Raw genomic sequence first — 13,483 nt, 5'->3', positions numbered from 1 at the left:
GGGAGGCAACCAGTCAATGTGTCCCTCTCACACTGAAGTTTCTCTCTCTCTCCCCCTCCTTTCCAGTCTCGGAAAATGAATGAAAAAAATATCCTCGAAGGACATAAAAAATAAATAAAAACAGACTCTGGGAGACTCTATGGACAAATAAATTGTAAGGGGAAACAGAGCATCTAACATTTAAGAGACAACTGAAAAATTTAAATGCTGACTGGATATCTGATACTAGTAAGATATTTTAACTTTTTAGATGTAACAATATTATAGTTGTGTTTCTTTTTATAAAAAGAGCCCTTACCTTTTAGAGACACATAATAAAATATTTACAGATAAATGCTGTCTGGTATTTGCTTCCAAATAACACAAAAGGAGTAAAGATGAAACAGTATGGGCCAGGAGTTTTTTTTATTTTTTAATATATTGATTGGTATTAGCCAGGAGTTGTTGATAGCTGTTACAGCCAATGATGGGTACAAAGAAGTACATTAAACAATTCCGTCTGCTTTTATGTGCTTTAAATTTTTGATATAAAAAGTTATTTTAAAGAGAGGGATAGAGAAATATCAGTGTGAGAGAAACATAGATTGAATACCTCCCGTGTACGCAACCAGGGATCGAACCCACAACCTGGGCATGTGCCCTGACCTATGACTCCTGGTGCACGGGACAATGCTCCAACCAACCGAGACACATGGGACAGAGCTTGATAAAAATTCTTAAACATTGGCAGAGGGCCTGATGAGGTATGTTACACACGTGTTCATATAGACCTTTATTTACTGCTCAGTGGGTCCAGAGCTCTGGATTCGTCTGCCTTCACTTCTAAGTTGCTGAGTTTTTATGGAAATGTGTGTGATTTTAGGGAGTTAGAAGCATTAAAAATGGGTTGAAGGCACAGTCTCTCTCCCCTTTTTTGTTTGTTTCAGTTTTGTATTGCTTATTTGTTCTTGATAGAAAATCACTGTTTCCTTTTAATGCTTTTCAAAACTGAGTTCTCTGTAAGAAAGTAGATCAGGCCCAGCCAGAGTGGCTCAGTTGGTTGAGCATCTCAGCTGGTTGTTATCCATTGCACCAAAAGGTTGCCAGTTCGATTCCTGGTCAGGGCATATTCCTGAGTTGTGGGTTTGACCCCCATTCAGGGCAAGTATGGAAGGCAACTAATAGATGTTCTGCTCTCACATAGATATTTCCTCTCTCTCTCTCCCTCTTTCTCTAAAACAAAACAAAACAAAAATCTTAAATAACAAATAAATAGAAGTGGATCAGTCTTTTTAGATTCCTCCAAATCCCAAACCCTAGGAATAAAAAGTTCCCCCCCCAAAAAAAATTCATTGTAAACTATGAATTATGAAACTTGTAAAAAATTTTAATCTTGTTTATTTTGCCATAAGAAAAATATTAGAAATAAAAGAACAAAAACATATTCATATACTTCAAAATTTAATATTAACAAGAGTAAACCTGAGTTTCATAAAACCTTACATATTACAAGACAAATACATAAAAGGACTCTTGTTTTTACCTCTCAGATAGCTTAAAATATTAATGAAAGCAGTGTTTTAACTAGGTGTTAGACACAGATTTTAAAGTTAAAAAAATTAAGCACTGAAACCAAACATCTAAGCATCAATAAAAATATCAATACTTAGAAGCAGTGCAGTAATACTGTTTCTGGCTCCCTCTGCTGGTTGGTATTTCTCTCTCCCTAAACATGACATATTATATAACTAAAGAAAGCATGTCTTTAAAAAAAAAAAGGGGGGGGGGGGGGGAAACAGTATTCTATTTGTGAAAAGCATAAGCTTTGGCTCTTTTCACAATTTAAGATTTTTATATAAAAATATATTTTCTACCTTTGAAGCCAAAGGCATAATAAAATTCTATATTGTTAGGAAATTTAATAGCATATGATTGAGGAATACAAAATGCTAAACACATGCACACAAATGACAAGACTTTTCCTTGAAATAACATCAGTAATTTAAGGGTAACAGTGAATTGCAAAAGGTAACATTGAATTTTAAGGTAACACTGTTTTATAACGTAATATATATACAGTATATACAAACTGTTTTATTTATAAAGACTATCCTAAGCCAAAGTCGTTTTTCTTTTGAAAAAAGGCAAAAAAGAAACAAATCAAATATTATTAAACAATGACTCAAAGGAAATAATGTATTTAACCTAATTTTCAAAACAAACGTCTCATTACATTCTTAAGAGGCTATCTGGGAAAACTGTTCTATATAATAACTCTATACTTGTTTCAATTTAGGCTTAGATCGTAGTTGAATAAATATTTCTAGTCTCAGAAAGGAAGTTCTTCCTAACCAAAAAGCTAGCCAACACATCATAACTGTTGAGTTGGCAAGATGCATTGAGATAACCAAATAAAAGATTTATACTTATACAAGTTATTAACAGCTAACCACTCAAAGTTTCACAGAGGATAGGCGAGAATAGAAGAGTCCTTAACGTAACAAAATGATAAGAACCAAACCCAATAAAAGCCCCCCCAACACCCAAAGACTTCTAAGTCTTTTATGGCTGTTATAAATTTTTATTTTTAAGCTTTGATGGAAATAATGAAGTTCTTAAAACCAATACAATGATAAAAAAAAATTTAAATATTTGGTCCTAGAAAAACTTACAACTTCAATAACACAAAAGATACTGAGTTTTTTAACAAAGAGTCAAGATATTAAGAAAAATTCTTACCACTTGAATAAGGAATTCTACTGGAAAACCACCCAACGTTTCAGTATCAGAGCCTGAAATCTTACTTCTCCAAGGTGACTGTCCTAATAAAGGATCATTATCCTACAGAAATAAAAAGGAATCATTTAACCACTTTTATCTATATAAAAGGCTAATATGCTAAGTGTCCTTCCCACCTTCCGACCGATCACTATGACGTGCACTGGCCACCAGGGGGCAGATGCTCAATGCAGGAACTGCTGTGACACACACAGAGAAACGGCACCGCAGGCTCGGCTTCACCCAAGTGGAACACTGGCCCCGCCACCACCCTGGAGCAAAAGCCCACCAAATCGCAACCGATGCTGCTGAAACCCCATGGCGCAAAATGCAGCCCATAGCCCAGCCCAGCCCAGAAATGGTCGCTGTGGGTGCCGGGTAATGACGTCATTTAGCAACACCCGGCTTCCTCTCCCTAGCAACTAGCCTCCTTGGAGTTCCAGGAACACACTACACTTTAACCAAATGTCTGTGAAGCGTTTTCACATGCCTCATCTCATTTGATCCTGACAGAAGTCCTGGAGTAGGTAGATAGGAGACTTGGTAGAATTCTATTTTCTTTTCATTAGCCAGAAAATGGAGATTTGAAAGCTTATAAACTTGACCTGACTGAAAAGAAGAAATGGTGGACCTTGAAAATGACTTCAGGTTTTCTCACTGAGCAGAATATAGTCAAACACTGCTGCAGTTCAATATTTTACCCTTTGTTCTCCCTGTGTGATCTACAATAATAATCTGCTTCATGTTGATACTTACTGCTGTGTTTCTGACAATTACCTGAAAGAGAAGTTGGGGTGCTTCACTGGGCTGGAAAAAGTTTAGCTAAATCAGAGAGCAGGTCTAATTAAGCAAATTTATTCTATATCTATAAAAGGCTAAGTTGACTCGTGCATGTGTGATACATATAAAGCTCTCGCTGATGCCAATCGCACGCATGTGTTTCCATCTGTCATTGTCGATTGTGAATTCGGTTGACACTTCTATTATAGAGAAAGGGCGAATAGCGATATTAAAATATTTCTTCTAATTAATTTCCTTTCAATATGCACGAATTCATGCACCAGGCCACTAGTATTTAGATAAAGAGTAAATTCTCTTATATTTAATATTGTATTAAAAAGTATACAAAAATATTTCCAGTTGAAGCAACTGTTTGCTTATTTTATTTAAAATCTGACAACTCAAAATTATGTGGGCCCCTCCTAAGGTTGCTGTAATAGATGTATATTTCATAAAAACATAGTTCACGTTGATAATAATCATTTAAATTACTGATGACATTTTAAAAACGTTACCGTAGTGGGTGCCGGGAGAAGAGGAGGATAATGCAACCGTGGTGGAGTCATAAAAAACCGAGAAGGCCGCTGTTTTTGTCCAAAGGCAGCAATGGGCATTGTCTCGTGAGGCTCGTTACTCTATGGGAAAAGAGAAAAGTCCGTAGACTTGTAGAAGTTTGCCAATCGTTTTAATCTCATACACATTATATTTCTGCATGATATACACTCATGCAGAAATATAATGTTTTTCAGAGAATATATTATCCTACAAAGATCAAAGGGCTAGAACTTAAGTCAGAGTATGAAAATACTACTTGACTACCAAGAAAGTGAACCCACAAAACAAGAAGAATTAAGAAAAGAAAAAAACCAAAAGACCAAAACAGAGGATCAAAGATGCTGCCTGTGTGTTAAAGACCATCTAAATGTTACCTAATGTAATTAAAGTGAACTCTCGGGCCAGAGAAAAATAGTTCTCATAAAGGAAATTACATTAATGAAGCAGAAACAATTTTCCTTTATTGGAAAGGAAGGTTGAAAGATTTCATCCTTCAATGAGAAAACTTATGGTTGGTATACTTTCCTCTATAGTCAGTCCAAATTTTCATTCTCTCTTATTTGTCCTCTCTAAAAATTATGCTGGATAAGGAAACCCTCACAATAAATAGTCATAGTTTTTAAAAAGTACATATCAGAAAAGGAAGATTCTTCTATTTTTGGACTAAGGAGATAAAGAAATTTTTATTTATTTTGTTTGTTTTTGTAAATATATTTTGATTTTTTACAGAGAGGAAGGGAGAGGGATAGAGAGTTAGAAACATCGATAAGAGAGAAACATCGATCAGCTGCCTCCTGCACACTCCCTTACTGGGGATGTGCCTGCAACCAAGGTACATGCCCTTGACCGGAATCGAACCTGGGACATTTCAGTCCACAGGCCAGCGCTCTATCCACTGAGCCAAACCGGTTAGGGCTATTTATTTTGTTTTTGTTGTTAATCCTCACCTGAGAGTATTTTATCCATTGATTCTTAAAGAAGTGTAAGGGAGGGGAGAGAGTGAGAGAGAAAAACATCGATGTGAGAGAGACACATCGGTAGGTTACATCCTGTACATGCCTAAGGGCCAGGGATCGAGCATGCAACTAAGGTACATGCCCTTGACTGGAATTGAACCCACAACCCTTCGGTCCACAGGCCGATACTCTAACCACAGAGCCAAACCAGCTAGGGCAGAAATTTTGATTTTTAATTGTAGGCTCATAAGCCTTAAAAGTCAAATTAAACAAAGAAATTTTTAAAAAGGGAGGCTAAAGGCTAACAATTTAATTTCCAAGATGCTTAGAGGCAAACAATCTATATATATTAAAAGGCTAAGCAACTGTCCAACCGGCCAAGTAGGTCTGATGCGCACTGACCACCAGGGGGCAGACGCTCAATGCAGGAGCTGACAAGCTGCGGTGACTTGGCAGCGGCAGTTCTCAGGTGACGCACCCCAGAACCAGTGAGGAGGGAGCCCGATTCTGGGGTGTGTTACCTGAGAAATGCCCTGTTGCAAACCGGGACCCCTCAGGGGATGTCAAGAGAGCCCATTTCGGCCCAATCCCCACAGGCCAGGCCAAGGGACCCCACCTGCCGGAGGGACCCCGCTCACTCTGCAGATGCCCTTTGAGCCACAGCGCCGCCCCAGGTGCAGCTGGCCCAGGAGGGACCTCGGGAGGTTGGCTCCAGGGCATGTCCAGCCTGTCTAGCCCAGTCCCGCCCCACCGGCCACCTTCTAATTAATTTCCTTTCAATGTGCACAAATCCGTGCACTGGGGCACCAGTTTTGTTATAAAAAGTTCATTATTGCCCTGGCTGGTGTGGGTCAGTTGGTTGAGCATTGTCCCACATACCAAAAGGTCACGGGTTCAATTCCCGATCAGGGCACATATCTAGGTTGCAGGTTCGATCCCTGGTTGGGGTGCATAGGGGAGGCAGCTGACTGATGCCTCCTCCCCCTCTAAAAATCAATAATAGCACATCCTTGGGTGAGGATTAAAAAAAGAAAGTTCATTACTGAGCCCTGGCCAGGTAGAGCTCAGGTGATTAGAGTGTTGTCCCGATACACCAAGGTTGCAGGTTCAGTCTCTAGTCAGGGCACATATAAGAAACAACCGATGAATGCATAAATAAATGGAAGAACAAATTATTTCTCTCTTTCTCAAATCAATCAATAACATTTTTTTAAAGTTCACTATTCACTTTTTAAAAGCTTTGTTAGATTGTAGAGATTTATTAAAATTATTTTAACTTATTGGAAAGGTGTATAATTTTCATGACATGATTAAATCAAGTATGACCATGAAATAAAGGCCCAGTAGTTTAGTGGACTGTATCAGAAACTCAAAAGATCTGAATTCTACTCTCAGCCCATCAGGAAACCAGCTCCAGAGCCTTGACTAAATTACTTACAGTGATTTGTAGTTACTAATGTCTCAGTGTAATCACGCACAAAGTGGGAGTAACTAACACCTACCCTATATAACGCTGAGGATAAACAGGAGAACAAATTTTAAAGTGAAAGATGTTACCTCAGACTTAAAAATCATTTTGCAAGAGGACTATAACAAAACAGCTGAAACAAAGGTGTTGTAGAGCTTATTCTAGTCAGAAGTGACGAGTTCTGTTACACAAAAGTGCTATGTGGTTAAGGTATAATAGAAAAATGGCAGATTCTCAACAATGTGGAATGCTTAAGTATAGTTGTGTCCCAGGGTCCCATAGGCGGGGCTTGGAACCCTAAGGATCTTTTCCTCAGTGACCTGCAATCTTGGTTATATCATACAGCACAATCTCTAAGAAAATTCTACATAACATATTTACTATGCATAACATACAAATCTATTATGAAATACTCACAAGAACTTCATAGTCAGGGATAGTATGGGTTCCCAGCCCTGTCCTATCGAAAGTTACTCTGTAAGTAGCATTACAAGTATCCACAGCATCTATTTGCCCAGTGAACAGACCATCATGAACACCACGTAATCGTGCTGAGAAAAGAACCAAAAAAGGCATTATGTTTGGAAGATACAAAGAACTGTCAAATCTAAAACTGCTCCAAGCATGTAATTTGAAACATAGAAAGAATAGTATTGTTGTCTGTTATAGTTTCAAAAAAATTTACACACTTTTTTGTTTAAAGAAACAAAAAAAAAAATGTTTGAAACAATAAACTATAAATGATGATCCCTCTTTTGATATATGAATGAAATCACCTATCTACCAACCTAAAAACAAAAGATTTTAAAAATCACGGCTTTAAACTCTGAATTCAGTTATTATACTAATGAATGAAACAACCGGTAGAGTTCAACTTCAAAAAAAAGAAAAAGAGACAGGGATGCTGTGAAGAATGAATATTCTAGGCCTGAAACTGCTATCCTTGGAAAGGCCTGACTGCAAGATGGGCATCCGCGAACTTCAATTTCAAGAGTGTTCCTCTACTAATAAAGGTGGTTTCCTGTGCCTGGGACGTTTGTAAACACCATGTGGTTTATGCTGAATACTCGCTTTCCTTTGGGAGTCTGGAATTCCAGTATGTGCTATGCAAGAGTACCCACACAACCAGCCCCCAATAAAACCTGGAGCACTGAATCTAACGAGTGCCTCACGTGCTGTTACAACCTGTTGTTGGAGGGACTAGGCGAGTCCTGCGTGACACACAGGAAGGGGGCTCGTGGAAGCTGGCACCAGTTTCCTCTGGACTTGCCCGATGCACCTTTCCCTTCGCCAATTTTGCTTTGTATCCTTCTCTGTGATAAGCCAAGACCCTACGTGCTGCGCACTCTGACTCTTTCTAGTGAATCACCAGGTCGGGGTTAGTCTCGGGGACCCCTCACACAGATGCATTTTTGTGTCACTATTATTTAAATCCAATCTGAAATAACACCAGGAAAATCCTCTTTTGAGTGAAAAATAGAAGAATGGCATGTAAGGCAAAGTGAGCCTGGCCAGCGTTGACTCCATGGTTGAGCGTCGACCTATGAACCAGGAGGTCACAGTTCGATTCCCGATCGGGGCACATGCCTAGGTTGTGGGCTCCATCCCCAGTGGGGGACGTGCAGGAGGCAGTCAATCAATGATTCTCTCTCATCATTGATGTTTCTCTCTCTCTCTCTCCCTCTCCCTTCCTCTCTGAAATCAATAAAAATATTTTTTTAAAAAAACTAGGCAAAGTGACATATTGCATATGGACAAAAAAGTACAATACACAGTATCACTTTAACAGAACATAAATATTCAACATAAGACTGTTTAAAAGAATCTATTGATTTAAAAAAACACAATTGTAGCCGAAACCGGTTTGGCTCAGCGGATAGAGTGTCGGCCTGCGGACTGAAGGGTCCCGGGTTCGATTCCGGTCAAGGGCATGTACCTTGGTTGCGGGCACATCCCCGGTGGGAGGTGTGCAGGAGGCAGCTGATCGATGTTTCTCTCTCATCGATGTTTCTAGCTCTCTATCTCTCTCCCTTCCTCTCTGTGAAATATCAATAAAATTTATTAAAAAAAAAAAAAACTTAAAAAACAAACAAAACACAATTGTAGGAGTCTGACAGATCAATGAAGGGAAAAGGCACAGATATACAGGAGATATAAGTAATAAATAAAGTTGAATAAGCAAGCATAAATACAGAAAAGGACTCCCAGTATGACACATGACGAGGTTGGTGATTCTTCTCCACAAAACAGGCGTAAACCTCTATACACAGGCATTTCAGTGAAGTGGAAATGGGTCAAATGCAAAACCAACGAGGAAACGTTCAGTGTTAACACTGTAACAGATTCAGTAAAATCTGGAAGTCAGTGGCCTTTGTGCAGAAGGCTATGCACATCCCACCACCCCCACCAACTGGTGGGTGAGAACGGCTTTACTCGTGCGATGGCTGCTCATGGAACCAGCAGTGCTGTAGCCACAGGGAGTAGAGTCCATGTGGACCTATACGTAAAAGCCTGTGACTCTGCCAGTGAAAAGTGATGAACTAAATCAGGAAAGAATAAGCAAACCCACAGCTCTGTAAGTCCATGCGAGAGTCCTGGCTGACATGAGCACCAGGACAGCCAGAAATTTAACAGAGATCCGGACACTAGAGAGCCATTAAAGGGCTGAAGTAAGCTCTCCGTGAGTCCTGGGCTAACGGGAAACTACGTGGATGGGTGGGGAATACCTAAGAGAGTCCGGCAAAAAGTAAAAGCTTAGGCTCCCTTCCCCCAGAAAACAGTCCCTGATTAGTCCAGACATTTCTCAATTACTAACCCACCCACTCACTTATCACCTTGCTATTTCTTGTACTACGTAAGTTGTGATTTTAGTTTACCAGATTCTTGAAGATTAATTTAAACTTGGTTTTGGCAGTACTTTCCCTCCCTGTTATAACTGAAGAATATACAGAATCACATCTATAAATTGATAAAATTTATACCCTTACAAAATTTTGAGCAAACTACATAGTGAATAATTTAGTTTTATTAAATCACTATAGAGGCCTGGTGCACGAAATTCATGCACTGGCGGGGAGGGGGGAGGGATTCCTCAGCCCGGCCTGTGCCTTCTCACAGTCCGGGAGCCTCGCGATAGATCACCCCAAAGAGGTAGGCCCTGCCCACCCAGCCAGGGCCCTGTGATGAACTGCCCCCACAGAGGGAGGCCCTGCCCACCCGCCGCAGGCCGCCGGTAGGTGGCCTGGGTCTCCCTCTTTGGGAGCCCCGCGATCGATCGCCCCAAAGAGGTAGGCCCTTGCCCACCCAGCCAGAGCTCCGCGATGAGTCACCCCCACAGAGGGAAGCCCCACCCAGCCACCGTAGTGCCAGCGTGGGGTATCCTGGGCCTCCCTCCTTGGGGCAATTGATCGCACCCCACAGAGGGAGGCCCCGCCCACCAGCCACAGCCCGCCGGTCGAAGGCCTGGGCCTCCCTCTGCAGGGTGATCATGGGGCGATGGCCGGGCCCCCGACCAATCGCATCGCACCTGCCTTGGCTGGCCTGGCGCCAGTGGGTGTCATAGTGTGGTGGTCCAAAAGGTAGTCCAGAAGGACATCCGGCTGTCCGGTCTAATTAGCATATTATGCTTTTCTTATTATAGATTAGAAATGGACTATATCTAGACCCAAGGATCATAAGAACAATGGTGTCTGTAGACTACACAGAAAAGACTGCTTTAAAAAAAGGAAAAAAATAAAATTTTAAATTTTGAAATTTAAACAATTCACAGATGAAGAAACAGTCATCTCTACAGTATATTGCTTTAGAACTATAGTTTAATCTTTCATTTCTCTAATGGAGTTTATTTTGGAGAAAAATTAAAAGTCAAAATATTAGTAAGCTTGTCTTTACTAACCTGTAACTTTGGTTCCAATAACCAGGGGCAGAGGAATCTCATCTGGGAGATCTTTGAATTGTGAAAGATCCGCAACTTTCCTTTGTTGCAAGAGCCGGATTTTCTGCCGTTTCTGTTTTAATGCTGATCTTTCTTCCTCAAAAAATGCAGACGAACATCTAGAATAAATTATAAAAATAATATAAAATAACTACCCTACACAAAAGCTTTAAACCAGGCCATCCATCTCATTGTTCTCTTTCTTCCTCTCATTCTTGAGTACTGTATTTAAAATGGGTTTGCAGAAGTAATAATTTCTTTTCAAACATCTTATTAAAAACTGGGCCTTGCAAGACTCAAAGATATATAAGTAACTCTAGATTATTCCTTCCTACAAAGCAGAAGAATTTGTTCACATCCTTTGACAAAACTGTAGCTGGATCCCAGGTCTTCTCTTAAGGAAAAAGTTCAATTTTAATATTCTATTAAGAAGAGCATGACATTTTCCCTGTCACCCAGTGAGCCTACTAATACAGGAATTAAAAATTAGACGTGCCCGTGTAAACGTTTACTCATTCTTCCTGCCTTGAAGTATGAATACTAAATTTACTCTTATCTTTAGGGCCTGTCTTACTTATATTTTCAAATCCTATGAAGAACCAAAGGTATTTAAACACAGATTTCATGCCACAAAATATATATTCATAAAACCATCATCACAGTCGAGATAATGAAGTATGAAGACATTGGTCACCATTAAGCTTCCTTGTGCCACTTTCTTATCCTTATTCTGCACTCCTCCTACTTCCACACTCCCACTTCCCAAGCAATCACTGAGCTGCTTTCCATCATTATCATTTCTATCTTCTAAAATTTTACATAAATTGAATCATCTAGTATGCTCTCTTTTGTCAGACTTGTTTCACTTAACAGTTATTCTAAGATTCATCCATGTTGTCATGTATCCATGGTTCATTCTTTTTTACTGGAAAACAGTACTCTATTCTATGGACGCACCACAATTTGTTTATCTATTCACCTATTGGTGCGTGTTTGGGTTGTTTCCAGTTTGGGGCTATTACAACAAAGTTGATACGAACATTTGTGTACAGGTTTTTGTATATAAACATATTCTTTCATTTCTCTTATGTGAATACGTAAGAGTGAAATGGTTGGGTTATACGGCCAGTGTATGTTTAAACTTTTAAGAAAACAAATATCGAGGGAGAAAAATGGCGGCGGAATAGACAGACGTGTTCCGAGCCTTGTCCCGGAGCAGAAAGAAAGAACAGCTGAGGGTCGCACTAGGAGTGTTTGTTGGCAAGTTGGGGGACAGCTGAACTCCAGAAGAAGGTGGGAGACTGCTAGACGGGGTTCCCCTGACCTGGCAGCTCCCACTGCGGCTGGGTCCCCTCCCGGAGCTGCGGGCTTGGACGCGGAGTCGCCGCCATCTGGAACCGGAAAGTGGAGCTTATCGGAAGCCTGAGAATCCACAACTGCAGCACCCACGGAACAGCTGCGAGCCCCAGAACAACGCTCCCCAATTGGCGCAAACACAAGGGTTCAGAGGAGCTCTACACTCCACCACGGAAAGGTCAGATTTCGCCTGGGATAACGTGAGGTCTCTGGTCCCAGCGCGAGAGAGGAACGCGCGTTTTGCGGGAGCTAGAGGACCAGGGAAGTCTGTGCCTAGAAAAATCGGCGGCTGCTGGGGCTGGCGTGATCTGTGAATGTGGAAGGGGGTCCTCAGAGCTGCTAACAGAAGGGCTCTCTAAAAAGCAACCCATTTTGATCTGAAGTGCAGGGACACCCTAAGAATTTCAGGGGTGTGCTAGACTTACGCGCAGCCACGGAGTGCGCACACTTGGGCTTTTTCCTCTTGAAATTCTTGCTTCTGATTACTAAGCCCAATACATAGGATCACCCAGTTGGGGACACCCTGGGAGACTGCAGGGGAAAGTTGTTTTTCTGGAACCTGGGGATTGGAGCGGGGAGTGACCATCCAAGAGCCAGCTCTGAGGTAGCCCACTCCCACAAACCGGTAGTGAGTGCCACAGGGAAAGAAGGCTCTAACACTCCCTAGAAAGGCCATAGATAAACCCGGAAGTCAATCCAGAAACACTGCCACCCAGGGGCTGAATCACAAATTGACTCTTGTGTAATCAAAAATAAAGGAATACGAATTAAGACACACCGCCTGCTTAAAATCAGGACTGGCTTACATCACTGAAGAGCAGTGGAACGCAGGGAACTGCAATACTGTCCGGACTGAGAAACAGGCGTGCCAAACAGAACAACAGAGAAAGTGAATGACCTTCACTACTCCACATTTTATTTTTATTTTTTATTTTTTTATTTTCATTTTTTGCATCTTTTACTCAAGAAACTAATTTTTTCCTCACTTGATTTTACCTTTTTAATTATTACATTTTTATTTTCAATCCGCATTATTACTACTGCAATTTTATCTTTTTTTTTTTTTTGTCATTTTATTTTCTCTTCATTTTATTTTGGGATTAGTGTTCTACATTCTATTTTTATCTTTCCTTTAGCATCATTTTACTCTATCTCAAATCTACCTTTATGCCATCACTCTCTTCCTCACTTTTCCCTTTTCAGTGTCCTGTTTATCTTACCCCTTTCCTGCTTTAGATTTTCCTTATTCTTTCTGTTTACCCCCTTTTAAAATTTCACCCTACTTATATATCTAATCTCCAATCCCCTGCTCCAAGTCCATACACACCTCTCTCTTCGCTGTCTTAACTATCCAAAAAATTGTTTTTATCTCTGTCCTTTTGTTGTTGTTTGTTTGAATGTAGATTATATTGAATTTTTATGTTTTGTGAGATTGTTTTGCTTATTCTTCTTTTGTTTATTTTTTTGTTTGTTTAGTGCTTCTGTTTTCCCTTGCCTCACTCAATATTAGTTGGTGTTGTAGTTTGTATTAATCCCCAGGTACTTGTTGCTGGCATTTGCTGGGATAAGTGATTGTTCTATTGGAGTTTTATGCCCAATATATATAGTCTGTTTCCCTTTCTCTCTTAGTCTCTTTCTTGTCTCTCTTACTTTTTTTTCTTCTTTTTTTCCCTTTTC

General features: G+C 40.3%; 1 protein-coding gene across 3 annotated transcripts in view; it reads right to left on the bottom strand.

The window, feature by feature from the left end:
- Positions 1-13,483, bottom strand: part of LIN9 (lin-9 DREAM MuvB core complex component) — a gene marked incomplete at its 5' end in the record, with an annotated part of 73,255 nt that overhangs the window by 20,192 nt on the left and 39,580 nt on the right. For all 3 annotated transcript variants that reach the window (XM_080651138.1, XM_080651139.1, XM_080651140.1), the window contains 4 exons: positions 2,719-2,820; positions 4,053-4,172; positions 6,934-7,067; positions 10,412-10,569. In XM_080651138.1, coding sequence (XP_080507264.1) covers positions 2,719-2,820; positions 4,053-4,172; positions 6,934-7,067; positions 10,412-10,569 — 514 coding nt within the window. The remainder of the gene's footprint in view (positions 1-2,718; positions 2,821-4,052; positions 4,173-6,933; positions 7,068-10,411; positions 10,570-13,483) is intronic.

This window comes from Plecotus auritus, assembly GCF_963455305.1.
Source record: "Plecotus auritus genome assembly, chromosome: 14".
NCBI lineage: Eukaryota > Metazoa > Chordata > Mammalia > Chiroptera > Vespertilionidae > Plecotus > Plecotus auritus.
The sequence above is the reverse complement of the archived record's forward strand: the minus strand, read 5'-3'. Positions and strand labels throughout refer to the sequence as shown.